We start from the raw sequence: 24,648 nt of genomic DNA, 5'->3' as shown, positions 1-24,648 counted from the left end.
TATTCTTGCCACCTCTTCTTAATATCTTCTGCTTCTGTTAGGTCCAACCATTTCTGTCCTTTATCGAGCCCATCTTTGCATGAAATGTTCCCTTGGTATCTCTAATTTTCTTGAAGAGATCCCTAGTCTTTCCCATTCTGTTGTTTTCCTCTATTTCTTTGCATTGATAACTGAAGAAGGCTTTCTTATCTCTTCTTGCTATTCTTTGGAACTCTGCATTCACATGCTTATATCTTTCCTTTTCTCCTTTGCTTTTTGCTTCTCTTCTTTTCACAGCTATTTGTAAGGCCTCCCCAGACAGCCATTTTGCTTTTTTGCATTTGTTTTCCATGGGGATGGTCTTCATCCCTGTCTCCTGTACAATGTCATGAACCTCATTCCATAGTTCATCAGGCACTCTATCTATCAGATCTAGGCCCTTAAATCTATTTCTCACTTCCACTGTATAATCATAAGGGATTTGATTTAGGTTATACCTGAATGGTCTAGTAGTGGTTTTCCCTACTTTCTTCAATTTAAGTCTGAATTTGGCAATAAGGAGTTCATGATCTGAGCCACAGTCAGCTCCTGGTCTTGTTTTTGCTGACTGTATAGAGCTTCTCCATCTTTGGCTGCAAAGAATATAATCAATCTGATTTCGGTGTTGACCATCTGGTGATGTCCATGTATAGAGTCTTCTCTTGTTTTGTTGGAAGAGGGTGTTTTCTATGACCAGTGCATTTTCTTGGCAAAACTCTATTAGTCTTTGCCCTGCTTCATTCCATATTCCAAAGCCAAATTTGCCTGTTACTCCAGGTGTTTCTTGACTTCCTACTTTTGCATTCCAGTCCCCTATAATGAAAAGGACATCTTTTTTGGGTGTTAGTTCTAAAAGGTCTTGTAGGTCTTCAGAGAACCATTCAACTTCAGCTTCTTCCGCATTACTAGTTGGGGCATAGACTTGGATTACTGTGATATTGAATGGTTTGCCTTGGAAATGAACAGAGATCATTCTGTCGTTTTTGAGATTGCATCCAAGTTCTGCATTTCAGACTCTTTTGTTGACCATGATGGCTACTCCATTTCTTCTGAGGGATTCCTGCCCGCAATAGTAGATATAATGGTCATCTGAATTCAATTCACCCATTCCAGTCCATTTGAGTTCGCTGATTCCTAGAATGTCGACATTCACTCTTTCCATCTCTTGTTTGACCACTTCCGATTTGCCTTGATTTGTGGACCTGACATTCCAGGTTCCTATGCAATATTGCTCTTTACAGCATCGGACCTTGCTTCTATCACCAGTCACATCCACAGCTATGTATTGTTTTTGCTTTGGCTCCATCCCTTTATTCTTTCTGGGGTTATTTCTCCACTGATCTCCAGTAGCATATTGGGCACCTACCGACCTGGGGAGTTCCTCTTTCAGTATCCTATCATTTTGTCTTTTCATACTGTTCATGGGGTTCTCAAGGCAAGAATACTGAAGTGGTTTGCCATTCCCTTCTCCAGTGGACCACATTCTGTCAAATCTCTCCACCATGACCCGCCCATCTTGGGTTACCCCACGGACATGGCTTAGTTTCATTGAGTTAGACAAGGCTGTGGTCCTAGTGTGATTAGATTGACTAGTTTTCTGTGAGTATGGTTTCAGTGTGTCTGCCCTCTGATGCCTTCTTGCAACACCTACCGTCTTACTTGGGTTTCTCTTACCTTGGGTGTGGGGTATCTCTTCACGGCTGTTCCAGCAAAGCGCAGCCGCTGCTCCTTAACTTGGACGAGGGGTATCTCCTCACCACCGCCCTTCCTGAACTTCAATGTGGGATAGCTCCTCTGGGCCCTCCTGCGCCTGCGCAGCCAGGGCTCCTTGGACATGGGGTTGGTCCTCCTGGCCGCCGCCCCTGGCCTCATGCTTGAGGGCAGGGGGTAGCTCCTCCAAGCCGGCGCCCCTGACCTCGGACACGGGGTAGCTTCTCTCAGCCATTCCTGCGCCATCGCAGCCTAGCACTCTCGGCCACTGCCCCGACCTCGAACGTGGGGTCTTTCCGGCTTCTGCCCCTGACCTCGGATGTGGGGTAGCTCCTCTCGGCCACGCTTAGTGCGCTGATCGCAGCCGCCTGTCGCAGCAGGGCTATAGTCCATGGGGTCGCAAAGAGTCAAGCATGACTGAGCAACTAACACTTTCACTTTTGATAACCAATATCAGGAGTGAAAAAGAGACATTGTTACAGATGCTGCAGACAGAAAAAGAAAATATTATAAATAGCCTTCTGCTGATATACTTAAAAGTTTAGAAAACTTAAGGAAATTTCCAGAAAGTAGAGCTTACTAAAACTGATTCATTAAGGGATATAAAACATGAATAATTTTATAACTAGTAATGAAATTAAAACAGTAATTTTTTTAAAAAAATCTTTCCACAGAGGACACTTGAGGCCCAGGCAACTTCACAGGCAAGGTCTACCTAACACTGAAGTGAAGTGAAGTGAAAGTGGCTCAGTTGTGTCTGACTCTTTGTGACCCCATGGACTGTATATTCTCCAGGCCAGAATACTGGAGTGGGTAGCCTTTCCCTTCTCCAGGGGATCCTCCAAACCCAGGGATTGAACCCAGGTCTCTCGTGTTGCAGGTGGGTTCTTTACCAGCTGATCCACAAGGGAAGCCCAAGAACACTGAAATGGGTAGCCTGTCCCTTCGCCAGTGGATGTTTCCGACCCAGGAATTGAACCGGGGTCTCCTGCATTGCAGACAGATCCTTTACCAACTGAGCTACCAGGGAAGCACACCTAACACTGAAAGAACAATTCGCTCCAGTCTCACATAAACTTACATATAACCCTGATACCAAAGCGTGACAAGTACAGGGAAAGAGAAATCATAGGCCAGTTTTACTTTTGAACAGAGATGTAAAAATTGTAAATAAAATGCTAGCAAATCATAATCAATAATACGTAAACAAGATAGCACATATTTTGACTATGTTGTATTTGTCTCTTGAATGCAAACTTGCTTTAACATTAGAAAATTAATCTATCATATTTTAAAAGCTTAAATAAAAATCACCAACTTTTTAGTAGTAAAGAATAAAAGAATTCTGTTTTTTTCACTGAGAAGCTAGAATCACCATTTACTTTTTGTACTCCTATTTGCGTGTTCCCCACCCTGGCATTTTCCCATTTTGATCAGACTAATTTTCAGCCAGAAACATGAGGACCCCTATGGGGCATGCCAATAAGGCACATGTATGATTCTTCTCACCACAGAGAACAGGTCCAGATTAGCATTATCCCCATTTAGTCTTATGATACTTAAAAATCAGTGACTACCAAGGGCTTACTGAATACACAGTCCATTAATACATCTTGTAAGAGAAGGATAAATTGATCTAAAATACGATCTCTGCCTTCTAACCAAGAGAGACAAAATCTTTAAAAAAAATCTTGAACTCTTGTAGACTGTAGGTGTTAGCCCCCAATTCCAAGCCAGCCTCAGTGTCAAGTGAAACTTAATTAACCCTTCTTTACTCCAGTGCTTCCTCATTTAAACATACTTTCCCTAAAATCCCTTTTGAATTCTTTAGCCCTGAATTACCCACCAACTTGCTTATTGCCTTCACATGTCCAGTTTAGACAAATCAAGATAAGATGCCAAATATTATTTTTAATTTTTTAAAAGGTTAAAGATGATTACCTCAGCATCTTTATTCATTGCTGAAGGGAAGACACTTTGCTTTTTATATTAAATTTGGTGAACAACAGAATAGTAGACTCTCAAGCTGAAGAAGAATTTTAAAAGCTATTTGTTCCAGCTATCCCTTTGACTGTTCCTAACCTCTCTCCCATTTAGTGTTCTCAAGCCTTTACTTAAACACATCAAGGACTGTTGAACTTGCTTGTACAGAGTGGAACATTAAGAAGTATCCACTAATGATGATGATGTTGATAAGCATACTCCAATAAAAAAAAATGCATTTCTTCATTTCTTTCTTTCTTGTTACCTGTCAGTAGTTTTGGGGTTTTGAGTAGGTTGGGGAAGGGAGTTGCGTTTCAAAATGCTTCCTCCACTCTAATGTGCCACAGAAATTCAGTGCATTGTCCCCAGAGAGGACACGTGATCTGTATTCAAAATAGAACACTAATAGGCTCACTTCCTAAAGATTGCCAAAGGCCAAAGAACTGACTTTTATCACCAGGGAGATAATATTATTTACCTCCCCTTAGTAAGATATGTGCTTCGAATTACTTTTTGTTTTTTCCCAGGACACAGGTTCTTTTAGCTGTCCTTTTCTACCCAATTCTCCTTGAAACCACAGACACAGATTTTAAGATAGTCAGCCTGTGTGTGCAGTGTAATTTGTGCTGGAGAAAGCTAGAGGCCCTCATGGGAATTAAGCTCCTGAATTTTGTACCAAGAGTTGACATTAATAAATGACCAAAGACTCATATGGTGCTTCTGCTTTGCACTAAATGATTTACTACTGCTTTTGTTGATGTCAGTGTTATCTAGGAATTGTAAACGTGCCATGACAGGGACAGCTGACACCTGGCTGTCAATTTGTTCAAATCCCCTGTGCTTCTTTCTGTTGGTATGTTAGGTCTCAATTCAGAAAGGTAGCTGCTTCCAGTTAAAAGGAGTATTTTCTCTCTTGCCACTGAGGGTAATAAATTAGGGAGTTCTCTCTAAACAATCCACATAAATGCCAGATTAATGAGCACTAAATACAAACAGTATCACAAACACTGTTAATACATGTTTCAGGATCCCCTAAATGCTCTGTGTTATCACCTGCCTGTGATGTGATGAGAAGCCTCTGATGTTCAAATGAAGGATGGAAAAGAAAGAACTAGAGGTAGAAAACAGGAGTGGTTAGGATGGCCAGAGAACAAGTCTGATGAATAAATGTCTACTCTGCCCCTGCTGCCACCACTGCTGGGCTGGACAGATTTCCTCATGGCTCTGGCCACATGGGAGAAGGCAATGGCACCCCACTCCAGTACTCTTGCCTGGAAAATCCCTTGGATGGAGGAGCCGGGTAGGCTGCAGTCCATGGGGTCGCGAAGAGTCGGATACAACTAAGTGACTTCACTTTCGCTTTTCACTTTCACACATTGGAGAAGGAAATGGCAACCCACTCCAGTGTGCTTGCCTGGAGAATCCCAGGGATGGGGGAGCCTGGTGGGCTGCCATCTATGGGGTCGCACAGAGTCGGACATGATTGAAGCGACTTAGCAGCAGCAGCAGCTGGCCACATGTTTTGGGAAGGCCAGGTGTCCTCTGGATACGAGTTGGCCAAGTAGAAAAGAGGAAACAAAGTCTATCAAACCTGATACCCAGAGACTTTGACTTATTAATGGAATATTCCATTCTCAGGGAAACATAACTTTGGCCCTGACCTAATTGACTATTTTCATTGTCTTTAATGCTGATATTAAGTATACTACAAAGCTATTGGTGACGTTTTAGTCATAGATTAGGTGCCAAAGATGTATTTTTTAAGAACTGGTCATTTTAACAGGTACCTTTCAGAACCTGGGTGGTATACAATTTCCCTCATGTGTTTGTTCCCTATTGTCCAAAATGGATTACAAATAACTAAAATCATGAGCTGTGGCCAGATAATTGCTCACATTTCTTGGTCAGTTTGTCATATACCAGGAATTGTCTGAAATGTTCTACATATTTGAATCTTAACTCTCACAACACATCTATGAAATGCATACTGTTGAGCTAGTGGTAAACAATCTGCCAGTGCAGGAGGTGTAAGAGACACAGGTTTGACCCCTGGGTCGATAAGATCCCCTGGAGGAGGGCATGGTAACCCTCTCCAGTATTCTTGCCTGGAGAATCCCATGGACAGAGGAGCCAGGCAGGCTGCAGTCCACTGGTCGCAAAGAGTCGGACATGACTGAAGCAAATTAACACTAGACATGCCCGTTATGAAGATGAAAAAACTGAAGTTTAGGTTACATAATTTGCTTCAAGTCACATAGTTGGTCATGGTGAACCTCAAGGAATCTGACCACAAAACCCCAGCTCTTAACCACTGTTCTATTTAAATGAGCAAAGTCTCTAAAATGAAAGAAAATATCTTTTTCTTAATCCGGAGAAGGAAATGGCAACCCACTCCGGTATTCTTGCCTGGGAAATTCCATGGACAGAGGAGCCTGGCGGGCTCCAGTCTATAGGGTTAAAAAAAAAAAAAAAATCTTTTTCTTAAAATGGAAAAAATGAATTCATTGTTCATAGGATGTTGATAGATCTATGTAAGATAACATATGTAAGATTCTCAGGACAGCACCTGGTCCTTAGTGGCTTTGAATAAATTTTATCTTTCATGATTATTGTGTCTTTAACATAAATATCAGGTGTATCACATGTTGGTTGCCTTATTCTCACGGGGATTTGGTTCATGGAAGGTGGCATAGCGCCTTTGGTGCATAAGCACGCTAATTGCAGGCTTTAGAACCAAACCTGGGAGGCACTTTGCAGATGGGATTAAAGCCCTAGCTTGTAGCTGCCAAGTACCCAGCAGAGCAAGGATCTCAGTGTTTGGCAGATTTTCTGTTCCAGCATCCTTTCTGAAAGCAGGGTTTTCCCAGTGATGTATTTTATAAACATATCAAATTGCCACTTATTTCTTATGCTTTTCTGATAAGAGAAACATTTGGAATCTGTGCCCTGCCACGTTTAAACACTAAATATTCAGCTTTTAAAAAACACGTCTTACCTCTTCCTTCAGAGAACCTGAGAGGATTATGGAGGCAGACATCATGGCCTCCTTTGGTTCTCTGTGTGCAGAGATCTCTAGGCCCAGGGAGTGCTTTGGCCCTTGGTATTTAGAAGGGTGCTGTAAGTCACTTTCCTTACTAGCCTGGAGAACCTCTGCTCAGTGCTTATCATGGTCTGAATATTTTGTGCCCCCCCCCAAATTTATACATTGAAGCCCTAACCCCAATGTGTTAGTTGTCAGAGATGGAGCCTTGGGGATGGAAGAGGGGAGAACAGAGTTAGATGAGGTCATGGTGATGGCATCCTCCTGATGGGGTTAGTGTCCTTCTAAGAAGAGGCACCAGAGAGCTCAGTGAGCATGGGGCACTGTAGACGATAATGGTGTCCATGTTCAGGGAAAGAAAACACAAGCCACCTCCCTGTGGTCAGTAGGCTTCTTTTGAGGTTAGCAAGAGAGTGAAAAGAGACTGGCATGAGGCTCAGGGTGAGCCTAAAAACATCAAGCACTATCATATTTTACAGAGCAAGAGTTACCAGACCTACATTTTTGAAATTTTCCCATGAGTTCTTCCAAGTTAAATGACTGATTTTGCCTCAGGATTGTTGGGTTTTGTATAGAAAAATCTAATGTGACAACAGATTGGAAGAGAGTAATGGGAATAGTCTACTGTATATTTTAGTTGAAATGCAGTTGACTTATAATGTTGTGTTAATTCCTGCTGTACAGCAAAGTGTCTCAGTTATACACATCTACTGTATTGCTTTAAAATGCACTTTGTTGTTTGTGGTCCATTTATGTAGAAGCTAATGTGATTGTCTTGGCTCCTTGGCAGAGGATCTGCATTCTCAGCATCACTTCAGCAAAAGTTGTTAAGGTAATAGTGTGAGGGCCTTTTGATCTTTCTGATTAGCATGGAGCTTAGCTAACCTGATGATATGACTCTGACTGAAACTGGGTTTGGGTCTGTTAATACAGCATAATAAATTCCAATGGAGCTTCCTTGGGCTGTATAATCCAAGAAACAAAGTTCTCATAAACAACTTTGCTTAAAGAAAGAAGTTTAAGTGTATCATTTATTTTGATTTTTTAAATTAATCTTCATGTTGCTTTTCCTGATTAAGAAGTGAAACCCTGGGGTACTACAACTGTGGGTGATTCAGCAACCCATTCAATAAATGTGTAACAAACACCAGATATGTCACAGGCTAGGGTCAGACTTTATTTTGGGGGCTCCAAAATCACTGCAGATGGTGATTGCAGCCATGAAATTAAAAGACGCTTACTCCTTGGAAGGAAAGTAATGACCAACCTAGATAGCATATTAAAAAGCAGAGACATTACTTTGCCAACAAAGGTCCGTCTAGTCAAGGCTGGGGTTTTTCCAGTAGTCATGTATGGATGTGAGAGTTGGACTGTGAAGAAAGCTGAGCACCAAAGAATTGATGCTTTTGAACTGTGGTGTTGGAGAAGACTCCTGAGAGTCCCTTGGACTGCAAGGAGATCCAACCAGTCCATTCTAAAGGAGATCAGTCCTGGGTGTTCTTTGGAAAGAATGATGCTAAAGCTGAAACTCCAATACTTTGGCCACCTCATGCGAAGAGTTGACTCATTGGAAAAGACTCTGATGCTGGGAGGGATTGGGGGCAGGAGGAGAAGGGGACGACAGAGGATGAGATGGCTGGATGGCATCACCGACTCGATGGACGTGAGTTAGAGTGAACTCCAGGAGTTGGTGATGGACAGGGAGGCCTGGTGTGCTGCAATTCATGGGGTCGCAAAGAGTCGAACATGACTGTGCGACTCAACTGAACTGACTGATGTGCAAGGTGCTAGGGATACCATAGTCAAACATAAAAGACAAGTGCCCAACCCTATGCTACTTGCCTTATGTGTGACCTACCAGGCTATCAATGATTCTACCCATTTCTGAGCTCAGTCTTCTGGCCACACATGACTGGAGCCAGGACAGAGAATGTGAGTAGGCCAGGCAGACAGAGAGCATTCAGAGGAGCATACAGGAACAGGACAAGCATTTTGAAGTCTGTGTTGAAATGGAAAGCAAAGCTGCCCTTGCAATTCAGTGAATAGACTTTAATATTAAAGTAAACTTTCAGTTCAGTTCAGTTCAGTCGCTCAGTCGTGTCTGACTCTTTGTGACCCCATGAACTGCAGCACACCAGGCCTCCCTGTCCATCACCAACTCCCGGAGTTCACCTAAACTCATGTCCATCGAGTCGGTAATGCCATCCAGCCATCTAATCCTCTGTCGTCCCCTCTCCTCCTGCCCCCAATCCCTCCCAGCATCAGAGTCTTTTCCAATGAGTCAACTCTTCGCATGCGGTGGCCAAAGTACTGGAGTTTCAGCTTTAGCATCATTTCTTCCAAAGAACACCCAGGACTGATCTCCTTTAGAATGGGCTGGTTAGATCTCCTTGCAGTCCAAGGGACTCTCAAGAGTCTTCTCCAACACCACAGTTCAAAAGCATCAATTCTTCGGTGCTCAGCTTTCTTCACAGTCCAACTCTCACATCCATACATGACCACTGGAAAAACCATGACCTTGACTAGACGGACCTTTGTTGGCACAGTAATGTCTCTGCTTTTTAATATGCTATCTAGGTTAGTCGTAACTTTCCTTCCAAGGAGTAAAGCGTCTTTTAATTTCATGGCTGCAATCACCATCTGCAGTGATTTTGGAGCCCAAAAATATAAAGTCTGACGCTGTTTCTCCATCTATTTGCCATGAAGTGATGGGACCAGATGCCATGATCTTAGATTTCTGAATGTTGAGTTTTAAGCCACCTTTTTCACTCTCCTCTTTCACTTTCATCAAGAGGCTTTTTAGTTCCTCTTCACTTTCTGCCATAAGGGTGGTGTCATCTGCATATCTGAGGTTATTGATATTTCTCCCAGCAATCTTGATTCCAGCTTGTGTTTCTTCCAGCCCAGCGTTTCTCATGATGTACTCAGCATAGAAGTTAAATAAGCAGGGTGACAATATACAGCCTTGACATACTCCTTTTCCTATTTGGAACCAGTCTGTTGTTCCATGTCCAGTTCTAGCTGTTGCTTCCTGACCTGCATACAGGTTTCTCAAGAGGCAGGTCAGGTGGTCTGGTATTCCCATCTCTTGAAGAATTTTCCACAGTTTGTGGTGATCCACACAGTCAAAGGCTTTAGCATAGTCAATAAAGCAGAAATAGATGTTTTTCTGGAACTCTCTTGCTTTTTTGATGATCCACCGGATATTGGCAGTTTGATCTCTGGTTCCTCTGCCTTTCCTAAAACCAGCTTGAACATCTGAAATTTCACAGTTCACGTATTGCTGAAGCCTGGCTTGGGGGAATTTTGAGCATTACTTTACTAGCATGTGAGATGAGTGCAATTGTGTGGTAGTTTGAGCATTCTTTGGGCAGTTGCAAACATAACAGAATCGTTTGCTTTGGTAAAGACATGTCACCCTGCTATATATCATTGTATGAAAAGAGTGTTGGGTCAGATTGACTAAAGAAGATCAGCAGAATATGAACAATAGAGGAAGAGTATCTGAAGTGGTTGCAGACAAGACAGTTTTCCTAATTACTTTGGTGAAATTCACCAGTCCCCAATAAGAGGAGATTGGAAATTCACATCAGAACCTCCTGTACATAATTTGTAGTTTTCTGTATGTAATTATACTTAAGTAAATTGTAGAGGAATCTGCATATGTTCTCCTTTCGTAGTACAAATTGAACCATTTTAATGAATCCCTTTTTTTGCAATTAAAAGTCATGTATCAAGACCCACTGAAGTGAAAACTCCATAGACAGGGCCTGCATTTCCTCATGCTCGCTGCTCTACCCCCAGCACCTAGCACGGTGCCTGTGAGTAGCCCTTTCTTTGTCAAGTTTTCTGACTGCCCAGGTCTTTTGCATACTCATCCTTCTCTTGGGAAAAGGTCTCATCTTACAAATGCTATCTCCCCAAAGAGGAAACCAGAAAATACATTTCCCAGCCTTTCTTGCAGCTGAGACAGATATATGTGACCGACTCTCCACCAGCCAGCTGCACCCACAAGGGACTTCGAATCAGAAGTAAACATAAAGAAGCAAGCATCACCCCAAGTCTAATTTTTTCTAGCAAAGGTAACAACTGAAGCATCTGTCTTTCTCCTCCAGTAAGCTTTCCCCGAGCACCCCCCATCCCTCATGAGGGCTGTTGGGTTAGACCTTCTCTAGGTTTACTTTTCACTATACTTTCCTGTGCTGTTCTAATGGTTAGCATCTTTTATTAGGTTCTAATCTGCTGTGGTAGTTAAGGTAATCCTAATTCCTCTCCAAACCAAAAATATATGGTGAATCCAACACAAAAGAAGTTTCCTTTTCCTGATCACATAAAGGTAAAATGGTACCTGGGCTCAGCAGACAACCCTGCTGCAGGAGGTAGTTCACAGATCCAGGCATCTTCTGTCACGCAGCTTTGCCATCTGTACCACACAGCTTCCAACGGTGCCATGCCCATCTGAACCAGGCCAGAGGCAAAGGGCAGGAAGAATCACACTCTGCGGGTTTTATGAGCTAGGCTCTGCAACTATGCTTATCACTGGTGTTCACATTCTGTTGCTGAGAGCTCAACCACATGGCAGATACAGTCTAGCTTCCCGTAGTTTCTTCCAGGTATGTCGACACCAGAAAATGACAGTAAAGTGCTGTATCTAACTTTCTATCTTCCCACTTGCTTCCTTCCTGCTCAAGTGAGGAAAAGGATGACAGAAGGCTCATCTTACAGAACACTAAATCACAGACAGCTGTAGCTGTGATCTGGCTTCCCATTTTTCGGCTCATTGGTGCTTTTCGCTAAACATTTCTGTTGGACTGGGAGAAGGCGCATATTCATTGGGTAGTTATTTCTAAATGCTTTGCCTGAAATGGCTTTTATCTCCAGGCACCCCATGTGTCACTTTGAAAGGGAAAATGCTTAGTGTGCAGCCGGGCGCCACATGTGTTCTGACGTGTGGATTTCCAAATCATTGCCTCTTGGCCACCCACAGGCTAACACAGGAAACATCTCCTCTCCTCCCCACCCCCAACCCCTTCTCTTCTGGACCTAGGTGCCTTATCAGCAGCCAGGGAGAGCTGGGAGTACTACTCGGGAGCCAGGGACCTCCAGAGCCCGGACTTGCAGAGTCAGCCAGCCCTGCAGAAGCTTTTGGAGTATGGGGGAAGCTCTTTGCACCAGCAGGCTGCTGTGCTCCGCAAGCTGCTCATGAAGTCCCCGCGCTTTGGCAACTCCATAGGAGGAAGCTATCTAGAACTGGCCAACACGGTGAGTCCTTTCTGGTTCAGAGAACACATCTTTAGGCCTGGGTGGATGCCAATCTGCATATTTGAACTCTGAGCTCCAGAGGACATATCAGGTATTGTCTCTTTTTATTCAGCTAAACATTGTACCATCTCCAGCATTGCCAATAATGTTAAGTGCTCCAAATGCTTATGACTGGTGACTTCCCTTGTACTATTAAGAGCAGAGTGATTGGTTAAAAAGTGTTTTAAGTCTGTACCTTGTACGGATTTAATTTCTAACATATCTACAATGGCTTCACCTTAATGAGAACACTTTTCTGGTATCAGACATTACAGATTAATAGGGTGTAATCCTCTGTGCTCCCCAATTTGGACTTTACTCGTTTGAAAAAGAAAATGCTTCATTGAAAGTTTGATCAGTCTTTCTGCTTGTACTTTAAAAACATACTCTGTTGAAAACTTGGAATCTCATTAGGCTTAATTTGAACTTCCTTTTTACCTCAAGATGAATTATTACCATGATGATCCTTGAATGAAAAGCTGTTGCCTTCCTTTTTAAGTTGAGCTGGGAAACAAGGCTGGGTGGCTGATGGCCTGGGCTCTATTGAGGGTGACATGCACACAGTTTATAAATTAAGGTTGCTATCCAGCCATGGTGTGAAAGGTCCATAAACGGACCTGGGTTTTTTGAAACTGAAGTTTGAAACTGAAGGTAGTATAAACATCGTGACAACTTCATTTATGTATATTTACAATCTGCTTTGAGGTTTGACCAATGGTTTTCAGACTTTTTAAGTCTAAGGCATATTTTCTAATTCTGACATTTTTGGTGACGTGTTTGAAGCCACTAATAATCCTAAGTATGCAGCAGTAGTTAAAGTACAATCATCAGACAAATCCTAATTTAGAGACATTCTGTACAATACTTGACCAGTACCCCTTGAGATTGTCAAGGATATTGAAAGTAAGGAAAGTTTGAGAAAGAGAAACTGTCACAGCTAAGAGAAGCCTAAGAAGATCTGACAACTAAATATAATGTGGTACCCTGGCTGGGACATCAGGTACAAACTAAGAAAATCTGGGTAAATTATGGATTTTAGTTAATAACAATGTACCAGTATTGATTCATTAATTGTGACACTATACCATAATGATGTAAGATGTTTATAACAGGGGAAACTGGATAAGAAGTGTATGACAACTCTCTGTCCCATCTTTGCAACTTTTCAAAAAATTTTTAAATATATTAAAACTACACAGGCTCACACACACAGTCACTACTAGGGTGTAACTATGTTTCATAAAATCTGTAAAAGAACCCATAGTCATTGCATTGTCCCTTTAAGGACATTCTTGCTCCATTTGCATAGAACAGTTGACTATCCTGGGACTTCCCTGGTGGCTCGGATGGTAAAGTGTCTGCCTACAATGCAGGAGACCCAGGTTCGATCCCTGGGTCAGGAGGGTCCCCTGGAGAAGGAAATGTCAACCCACTCTAGTATTCTTGCCTGGAAAATCCCATGGACAGAGGAGCGTGGTGGGCTACAGTCCATGGGGTCACAAAGAGTCAGACACGTCTGAGCGACTCCCCTTTACTTTCACTTTACTTTATTGACTATCCTAATTTGCCTTCCTGTGTGCCCAGGAGACTAGCCAAGCAGCAAGAAATATGTCATCTTTCTCTGTCATGGGCTTGGATTTCGGCTATGCTTTTACAAATAATTTGCAGCAAATTGAACTTTACTCTTTCCTATGTCAGATCAGCCTTTTTCAAGACAGTGACATAGAAGTGTGGGTTATAGCAAAAATCAGTGTTACACACGGATCAAAATTTAGTGGCCCCTGCCCTGAAGAGTTCAGGGCTTGAGGCCCACCAGTTTTCTGCAGCAAACCTCCTAGTAAGAACTGAAAAAATTGGTGGTTTCCTACCTCTGCTCATCTCTGTGATTCTTTCCCCACCCACCTCCCCACAAAACCTCCCCTGGAATGTGCCTTCCAGGGATCGAACCCACAACCCTGCTGTAGAAGCGCAGAGTCTTAACCACTAGGCCATCAGGGAAGTCCCAATGCCTTGATCTTAACCTTTGCAGTAACTGCTTGCATTCTGTTCTGTTCTCTTTACAGTCCTGTCAGGCCAGCTCAGCTCCCAGGTTCCCATCAGCCAGGTTCTCTTTGTGAATTATTGGTGAAGCTTTGGAATTGCTGGAGCTCTGCCTGCAAGGGCCCCTCCAGGGGCTAGTTTGAGAAACACTCCCTTAAATGTTGAGCACCAGCTCACGTAGGAGTGTTCGTTTTATTAAAAGTCATGACCTTGGAAGTCCCTTATGGTCTAGTGATTAGGACTCCGCACTTTCACTGCTGAGGGCCTGAATTTAGTGACCTGCTTGGGGAACTAAAAGCCCACAAGGCACACAATGTGGTTAAAAAAAAAGTCATTAAAAAAAAAAAAATGTCATGACCTACACATTTACAGTTCACACACTTTTTTGTATATATGTTGTTGACACAAATAACCAACAAGCAATCGATAATAGCAATAGAAAAGGGTTTTATTTGAATCAGCTGAGGACTATAGCCCGGAAAACAGCCTCTCAGATAGCTTCTGAAGAACTGGTCCAGAGAATCATGCTTTTCAGCTGTTTTATATCTTGTCAGAACAAAGAACATTAAGCAAGTTATGGATTCATTCCTTTGAGGTTTCAAAAAAAGAGATCAGATGTACACAACAGCCAGCATGGCCTTGGCACCTGGGGGAGCCCTGGCATTGGTGTCCCAAGACAAAAATTCTTTACTTCTGATCACTGTGCCCTTTCCCTTATTAATTAAAGCAGATGTACAATGTATGTTTGATAGAACACGGTCTATTTTAGTTGCCGTAAGATTCAGGTTTACTCATGTATAAGCCAGGATGGGTTCTCCATACCTCAATATGTGAAAATTTCTTTTACTGATGTTATATGTCTATAAAAGCTTATAATGAACACAGAATCACTGACGGTGATGTATTCAGTGGTATTCATTGGAATACATTGAATAAGTTTCTTTTTAAAAAAGTTGTTATTCCACAAATGAACAAATAAAATTGTACATGCTACTTAAGGTGATCCTTGGTGAGAATCAGACCAAAATGAAAATGTAGGCACTTGAACTAAGTAACAGTGATTATGTTCTTTATTTTCTCACTGATTTAAACAAGCACAGTTTTATTTTTTTATTTATTTTTTTAATAATTTTTTAGGGGTCTTAAAACGACTGTTTTATTATGCTCATGTACTCTGTGGATCTGGAATTAGGCAGAGCAGAGGGAGGGTGGCTTGTCTGTATTCCTTCACATCCAGGTATCCTGAGTTTCCTCACAATATGGCAGCTTCAGTATTTTTTTTTTAATTGGAGGCTAATTACTTTACAATATTGTATTGGTTTTGCCATACATCAACATGAATCTGCCACGGGTGTACACACGTTCCCCATCCTGAACCCCCCCCACCACTTCCCTCCCCGTACCATCCCTCTGGATCATCCCAGTGCACCAGCCCCAAGCATCCTGTATCCTGCAGCGAACCTGGACTGGTGATTTGTTTCTTATATGATATTACACATGTTTCAGTGCCATTCTCCCAAATCATCCCACCCTCTCCCTCTCCCACAGAGTCCAAAAGACTGTTCTATACATCTGTGTCTCTTTTGCTATCTTGCATACAGGGTTATCGTTACCATCTTTCTAAATTCCGTATATATGCATTAGTATACTGTATTGGTGTTTTTCTTTCTGGCTTACTTCACTCTGTATAATCGGCTCCAGTTTCATCCACCTCATCAGAACTGATTCAAATGTATTCTTTTTAATGGCTGAGTAATACTCCATTGTGTATATGTACCACTGCTTTCTTATCCATTCATCTGCTGATGGACATCTAGGTTGCTTCCATGTCCTGGCTATTATAAACAGTGCTGCGATGAACATTGGGGTACACGTGTCTCTTTCCCTTCTGGTTTCCTCAGTGTGTATGCCCAGCAATGGGATTGCTGGGTTGTATGGCAGTTCTGTTTCCAGTTTTTTAAGGAATCTCCACATTGTTCTCCATAGTGGCTGTACTAGTTTGCATTCCCACCAACAGTGTAAGAGGGTTCCCTTTTCTCCACACCCTCTCCAGCATTTATTACTTGTAGACTTTTGGATCGCAGCCATTCTGACTGGCATGAAATGGTACCTCATGGTGGTTTTGATTTGCATTTCTCTGATAATGAGTGATGTTGAGCATCTTTTCATGTGTTTGTTAGCCATCTGTATGTCTTCTTTGGAGAAATGTCTATTTAGTTCTTTGGCCCATTTTTTGATTGGGTCGTTTATTTTTCTGGAATTGAGCTGCAGGAGTTGCTTGTATATTTTTGAGATTAGTTGTTTGTCAGTTGCCTCATTTGCTATTATTTTCTCCCATTCTGAAGGCTGTCTTTCCACCTTGCTTATAGTTTCTTTTGTTGAAGCACAGTTTTTAAGAATTCCCTGGGGGCCTTAGGACGCCATGCTTCCACTGCAAGGGGCAAGGGTTCGGTCTCTGGTCAGGGAACTAAGATTACACAAGATGCTTGGTGCAGCCAGAAAAAAGAAAACACACAATTTAAAAAATATGTTTTATTGAAGTATAGTTGATTTACAATGTGGTGTTAGTTTCTGCTGTGTAGCAAAGTGATTCAGTTATACATACATAAATAAATATTCTTTTTAATACTCTTTCCTATTTTAGTTTATCACAGGATACTGAATATACTTTCCTGTGCTCTACAGTGGGGCCTTCTTGTTTATCTGTCCTGTATATGCTGTATCTGATAACCCCAAACTTTCACTCCATCCCTTCCCCACCCCACTCCCCTTGGCAACTATAAGTCTGTTCTCTATGTCTGTGACTCTATATCTGCTTCACAAATATGTTCATCTGTGTTGTATTTTAGATTCCATATATAAGTGATATCATATGATATTTGTCTTCCCCTTTCTGACTTACTTCACTTAATATCATAATCTCTAGTTGTATCCATATGGCTGCAAGTGGCATTAATTTATTCTTTTTTATGGCTGAGTAATATTCCATTGTGTACGTATACTGCATCTTTATTCATTCATCTGCCAGTGGACATTTAGGTTGCTTCCATGTCTTGGCTGTTGTCAATAGTGCATGAACACTGAGGTGCATGAATCTTTTAGAAGTAAGTTTTCATATTTCCTGCATATATGCATAAGAGTGACATTACTGGATCACACGGCACCTCTATGTTTAGGTTTTTTTTTTTTTAATTTTAATTGAAGGATAATTATAATATTGTGTTGGTTTCTGCCATGCATCAGCATGGATCAGCCATAGGTACCCATATGTCCCCTCCCTCTTAAGCCTCCCTCCCACCTCCCACCCCACGCAACCCCTCTAGGTTGTCACAGAGTGTTGGTTTGAGTTCCCTGAGCCTTACAGCAAATTCCCATTGGCTATCTTTTTTACATATGGTAGTGTATGTGTTTCTGTGTTACTCTCTCCATTCATCCCACCCTTTCCTTCCTACCCCTCCCATGTCCATAAGTCTGTTCTCTGTGTCTGCATCTCCATTGCTGCCCTGCAAATAGGTTCATCAGTACCATCTTTCTAGATTCCATATATTTTTAATATACAATGTTTGTTTTTCTCTTTCTGACTTACTGCACTCTGCATAATAGGCTCTAGGTTCATCTACCTCATTAGCACTTACTTAAATGCATTCCTTTTTATGGTATTTTTAGTTTTTTAAGGAACCCCCATACTGTTTTCCATAGTGGCTGTACAAACTTACATTTCCACCAACAATGTAGGAGGATTCCCTTTTCTCCACACCCTCTCCAGAATTTGTTATTTGTAGACTTTTTAATGTTGACCATGCTGACTAATATAAAGTGGTACTTCATTGTAGTTTTGATTTGTGTTTCTCTGATAATGAACAGCTTGGAGCATCTTTTGATATGCCTTTTGATCATCTCTGTATGTCTTCTTTGGAGAAATGTTTAGGTCTTCTGCTCATTTTTTTAATTGGGTTTTTTACTTTTTTATTATTGAGTAATATGAACTGTTTGTATATTTTGGAAATTAAGGCCTTGCTTAATTAATTAATTAAGTCACATTATTTGCAAATACTTTCTCCCAGTCCATAGGTTGTCTTTTGTTTTCATTTTGTGGTTTCCTGTGCTATTCAAAACCTGGTAAGTTTGCTTTGGTTCTCTGTGTTTTTATTTTTATTTCTGTTGCCTTGGGAGACTGACCTAAGAAAACATTGATACAATTTATGTCAGAGAATGTTTTGCCTGTGATCTCTTCTAGGAGTTTTATGGTGTCAGGTCTTACATTTAAATCTTTAAGCCATTTTAAGTTTATTTTTGTTTCTGGTGCGAGCGAATGTTCTAACGTCATTGATTTACATGCAGCTGTCCAACTTTCCCAATACTACTTGCTGAAGAGACTGTCTTTTCTCCATAGGATATTCTTGCCTCGTTTGTTGAAGATTAATTGTTCGTAGGTGTGTGGGTTTATCTCTGGGCTCCCTGTTCTGTTCCATTGGCCAATATCTCTCTTTTTATGCCAGTGCCACACTGTTTTGATTACTGTAGCTTTGTAGTATTGCCTGATGTCTCAGGGGGTTATGCTTCTAGCCTTGTTCTTTTCCCTGAGGATTGCTTTCACAATTCTGGGTCTTGTATGGTTCCATGTAAATTTTAGGATTATTTGTTCTAGTTCTGTGAACAATATCATGGGTTATTTGGTAGGGATTACATTAAATCTGTAGATTGCTTTGGGTAGTGTGGCCATTTTAACAATATTTATTCTTCCAGTCCAAGAGCATGGGATATCCTTCAATTTCTTTGAATAATCTTAAATTTCCTTTATTAATGTTTTGTAGTTCTCAGCATATAAATCTTTCATCTCCTTAGTCAGGTTTATTCCTAAGTATTTTTTATTTGATTTTAAAAGGGATGGTTTGTTTACATTCCCTTTCTGATATTCCACTGTTAGTGGAAAATACAAAATTTAAAAATACATTTGAAACTCACAGGTCTTTAATAATGGCCTTGGACCTTGTGGTGAAAGTGACCTTTCTCAGTCATGTCCAGCTCTTTGTGACTCCCGGTTCTTCATCCTTTCCTGTATATTCACCATTTGTCATGTGACTTTGGTGTCTTCCTATCAAATATGTGAGAAGTTGTAAAAGATTATTGTGTTTTTTTTACCCCCTAGAACCCCCAAAAGATTATTATTTTAACCATTGTGTTTAGGGTGGTTTGTTTCATAGAAATAGTTGACTTAAGTCTGCTTACAGGGATCCAGGGAGCCCAGTTCAAGAAATACCTCTTAAAAGTGGCCAAAGAAAGCAAATTGCCTCTCTAAATTGCACACTTGGGCAATCCCTTCACTTATATAACCGCATAAGAGTAATTTATGTTCTTTCTAAAACAAATCTTGAACTAATATAATTCTGGGGTTTGGGTTTTTTTTTTTTAAGTAGCTACTAAGAGCAAAAGGGCTTCACAGGTGGTGCTAGTGGTAAAGAACCCTCCTGTCAGTACAGGAGATGCAAGAGACACGGGTTTGATCCCTGGGTTGCGAAGATCTCCTGGAGAAGGAAATGGCAACCCACTCCATTCTTCCCTGGAAAATTCCATAGACAGAGGAGCCTGGTAGTCCATGGGGTCACAAGAGTCAGACACCACTGAACAACTGAGCATGACAACGATGAAGACCAAAAGATATTTGGGGAATTCCCTAGTGATCCAATGGTTAGGACTTCATGCTTCCATTGCAGAGGGCACAGGTTCAATCCCTGGTCAGGGAACTAAGAGTCCACAAGCCACATGGCATGGCCAAAAAAAAATATCAAAAGATATTTTATCAGTGCCCATTTAAGAGATAGGAAACACATCATATTTCACACCGGGAAAGTTTAATGTAAAAAATTATTAACTAGAAGCAGGTGATTACCTACTGAGGAATCAAGAAAATCTAATAAATCCAGGAATAGCACATGTGAAGAGAAGTCACTCCCTCTAAAACTGAGTCAGAATACCCAAGGAAGGAACATATTTGAAAGAGGGCCCTTCCTTTACCCAGTGCTGAGGTTCAGACTTCATTGAAATGGAGCAGCTAGTACCCCCTGCATGGCAGAGAAATTCCCTGAGATGCAGCAGGAAGCCAGCCCTCCTGTCAACCCAACTGTGGGTTGCCACCCACTGGGGCATCACCAAGAAAGTGCCCACAGAGGAATCCTCTAGGAAACTGTCCACCAGAGTAGTGGCAAAACCCACTGAGAAGTCTCTCAGCTGGTGCCCCTGAAACTTACTGGAAATGAGTGCTTACCTAGATGTCCTACTGACCTCCACCCACCCCGAGAGGAAGCAGGGAAGAGTACAACAGAAAGAGCATCCTCTTCTTCCCCCAGGAGTGCTCCAGTGTCCCTACTGAGAGAGGAGAAATGTCCAGGGAAGGTGGATTTGGAGATATGAGGTGATAAACTCACACAGGCATTTCTAACATTGAGATACTTCTGGGAGCATCCTACACAACATTTACCTTTCTAGACATCCATTCTTCTGCTAGCAATTACCTGTCATCTTCTCCTTCTACCAAACACAGTGGATATTATAACTTTGAGGTTTAACACATTGTTCAAATGGAAAGCCAACAAAGTGATGTTGTACATGGAAACTTGTAGCAATTAGAGTTTTATCTGAGAAGCAGAATGACTACCCATGATATAGAATAAAGGATCTACAGAAAATGACTCACAGACATGGAGAACAGCCTTGTGGTTGCCAAGAGAAAGAGGGGATGAGAGAAGAATGGAGTGGGAGTTTGGGATTAACAGATACAAACTACTATGTATAGAATGGATAAACAACAAGGTCCTACTGTATAGCACAGGGAACTATATTCAATGAAAGTCATAGTCGCTCAGTCACATCTGACTCTTTGCAGCCTTATGGACTGTAGTCCGCCAGACTCCTCTTTCCATGGAATTCTCCAGGCAAGAATACTGGAGTGGGTTGCCACTTCCTTCTCCAGGGGATCGTCCCAACTCAGGGATTGAACCCAGGTCTCCTGCATTGCAGGCAGATTCTTTACCATCTGAGCCACCAGGGAAGCCCCACTATATTCAATACCCTGAGATAAACCATAATGGAAAAGAATATAAAAAAGAATGCATATATATGTATATATAACACTGAATCACTTTACTATACAGCAGAAATTAACACAACATTGTAAATCAAGTATACTTCAAAAAAGAATAAAGGCTGTACGGTAGGACAGTCTGTGCAGGCTGTGATTCTTCGTCTGTGTTGAGCCTAGAGTAGCTCTAGGCCCGGCACATGAGCAGATACGAAGGCAAGCTGGATGTAGAGAACAGATGGGAGTGCACGAGCACAGATTGGGATCCCTGAGGACAAACTGGGACCCAGTTCTGTCTCTGAACCATTCCAACCTCAGTGCTGTGGGTGACCTACAGGAGAGCTGACACTCATTATCAAGGAACCACACACACACCTGGCCCAGGACTCAGAGACACTGAAGGAAGAGGCCTGGAGGAACTGAAGTTGCTACAAGTCTGATGCACCAAGTAAGCAGGCAGCAGACTCGCAACAACTTTCAGAGCATAAAAAGTATGACTTCTTCATTTCTACCTTCTGGTCTTCGTACAGAGCTTCTCTTATGGCCATCAGAACCATATAAGAAAGAGAACTTTTGCCTCGGGCCGGTCACGTGGCGCCCAAAATGGCCACGCCCGGGAGACTCGAGCGGAGCCTGGCATGAGCCCTCCCGGGGCCGGAGCGACCCGCGGAGGCCGCGGCTGCATGGAGGAGCGCGTAAGGCTCAAGATGGAAAATCATGAACCAGATGGTACTATCATCAAGGAAAACTTAATTGATATCATAGCCAGAAAAATTAACCAACTCCCAGAAGCAGAACGGAATCTGCTTGAAAATGGATCAACATATGTTGGACTTAATGCTGCTCTCTGTGGCCTAATAGCAAATAGTCTTTTTCGACGCATCTTACATGTGACACAGGCTCGTATAGCTGCTGGCTTACCAATGGCAGTGATACCATTTTTGACAGCAAATGTATCTTACAAAGGTTTTGTAAGTTTACCTTTGAATACAGGTGATCTGCAGTGTGAAACCTGCACCGTAACACGAGGTGGATTGGTTGGTCTTGTTTTCGGTGGCCTGTACCGTTTTCTTGGCTATCCCTGTGAATGGTGGCCTAGCAGCTAGGTAAAATTCAGCCCTGCTACCAGAGAAAGGAAACATCTTAAATTACTGGATTAGGATTTCTAAGCCTGTCTTTAGAAAGATGTTATTTCCCATTTTGCTCCAGACTGGGTTTGCTGCATACCTCGGGTCTAGACAATATAAACTACTTATAAAGGCTCTTCAGTTACAAAAAAAAAAAAAAGAAAGAAAGAACTTTGGGAAACACAGTTCCAGCAGAGCTAAGATGACTCACATCTCAGAGCAGCAGAGAAACTGCCAGGGCAATCTGCACCCTGCTCCTAAAACCATCAGCAAAACAAAATGAGACACTTCAGTTTAGCAAACAAGAGACAATGGGAAAGATGTACCACCTGTTCTCTGATGAATTTTTCTCTCCAAAGATTTATATTTCATGAGGGCAAGTATAAATTATAATGTTATAGATTCTGAGTAGTGCAAGAGTGCAAGTATAAATTATAATATTGATTCTGAATAGTGACATGTTTAAGTATTATAAGGCATAAAACACAACTGAAGTTTTGTTTTCTACCTACAACACTGATAAATTCCTGAACAAAATATCAGTTCCTCCACAGATTCTCTCAGCCATGCTGCATGTTTTTTTTTTAAGTATTCATTATCAGGTGTATTAATTTTTATAAAGAAATATTTATTGCTACTGATTAAGTATTATGACTGATTATACTATAAAAGAAGTCATGCACAAGATACAAAGTATTTGAATCAATATAGAAAGTTGATGAAAAGTTAAAGTCATTCTTTGTCTCCTACGTCTTCCCTCATGTAAAAAGACCGTCACCAATTTTTTTGTGTATCCCTGAGATGCTTTTACTTTAAGAACTTTCCACGTCTCCTTTTGTATTATTGTTTAGTGTGATGCTGATGATCCTAACATCATGCTATGATCAATACAATACTTGACAAGTTTGGGATTACCACAGTGAAACCTTTGGTCAAGAGGATGTGTCCTGGCTTTGAGGTTGGAGCAAGGCTGGTTGTTCTGCCGGCACCCTCTTCTGGACATTGTTCAGAATCAAAAAAACAAAATTCTTAATCTTATGGCATGCGTATCAATGTTCATGTTTTCAGAAATTTAGGGCAGTGCAAATGAAATATTGGATATTTAAGAGTCACTATGGAAGGGTCTGGAATGTGGGACTTGATAAAAAAAATTTTTTCAGAATCTTGAATTGTCATTTCCAACTCACTGAAGCTGGATTTCAAAATCATTCATCAAGGAGTCTGAAAATTCTTAAAAAGTTATCAAAAATTTGGAAATGAAGCATTACTGGTTATGCCTACAAAGTCATATTAGGTCTCCCTGCAAATCAGGTGGTACTATAGAAGATGTAGCCCTGTTTGGCTTCCTGTTTATGAGTGAAAGGCAGCAGAGTATTACCACCTCAAACATGACTGTAGGAGTTCAGGTCATACCACCAGAAAAAATGCCCTTTGGGTATTTTAACTATTTGGAGCTGCAGGCACTTGAAAAACAGCAAATTCAAGGAAGAGGCTTTTTCTGAACCCCGCTTCAGTTCAGTTCAGTTCAGTCATTCAGTCGTGTCCAACTCTTTGTGACCCCATGAACCGCAGCATGCCAGGCCTCCCTGTCCATCACCAACTCCCAGAGTCCACCCAAAACCATGTCCATTGAGTTGGTGATGCCATCCAAATATCTCATCCTCTGTTGTCCCCGTCTCCTCCTGCCCTCAATCTTTCCCAGCACCAGGGTCTTTTCAAATGAGTCAGCTCTTCGCATCAGGTGGCCAAAATATTGGAGTTTCAGCTTCATCATCAGTCCTTCCAATGAATATTCAGCACTGATATCCTTTAAAATGGACTGGTTGGATCTCCTTGCAGTCCAAGGGACTCTCAAGAGTCTTCTCCAATACCACAGTTCAAAAGCATCAAATCTTCAGCACTCAGCTTTCTTTATAGTCCACTCTCAGTCACATCCATACATGACTACTGGGAAAACCATAGCCTTGACTAGATGGACCTTTGTTGGCAAATAATGTCTCTGCTTTTGAATATGCTATCTAGTTTGGTCAAACTTTTCTTCTAAGGAGTAGCGTCTTTTAATTTCATGGCTGCAGTCACCATCTGCAGTGATTTTGGAACCCCCCAAAAATAAAGTCTGACACTGTTTCCACTGTTTCCCCATCTATTTGCCATGAAGTGATGGGACCAGATGCCATGATCTTCATTTTCTGAATGTTGAGCTTTAAGCCAACTTTTTTACTCTCCTCTTTCACTTTCATCAAGAGGCTCTTTAGTTCTTCTTCACTTTCTGCCATAAGGGTGGTGTCATCTGCATATCTGAGGTTATTGATATTTCTCCCAGCAGTCTTGATTCCAGCTTGTGCTTCATC

The 24,648-nt window shown here is 41.7% G+C and overlaps 1 protein-coding gene and 1 pseudogene across 1 annotated transcript in view; both read left to right on the top strand.

The window, feature by feature from the left end:
* MCC (MCC regulator of WNT signaling pathway) overlaps nucleotides 1-24,648 on the top strand; it is a 523,821-nt gene that overhangs the window by 142,538 nt on the left and 356,635 nt on the right. The window contains exon 3 of the mRNA XM_025296457.3: nucleotides 11,799-12,013. Coding sequence (XP_025152242.2) covers nucleotides 11,799-12,013 — 215 coding nt within the window. The remainder of the gene's footprint in view (nucleotides 1-11,798; nucleotides 12,014-24,648) is intronic.
* LOC102394752 lies at nucleotides 21,248-22,883 on the top strand (annotated as a pseudogene).

The sequence above is a fragment of the Bubalus bubalis genome, chromosome 11 (assembly GCF_019923935.1).
Source record: "Bubalus bubalis isolate 160015118507 breed Murrah chromosome 11, NDDB_SH_1, whole genome shotgun sequence".
NCBI lineage: Eukaryota > Metazoa > Chordata > Mammalia > Artiodactyla > Bovidae > Bubalus > Bubalus bubalis.
The sequence above is the reverse complement of the archived record's forward strand: the minus strand, read 5'-3'. Positions and strand labels throughout refer to the sequence as shown.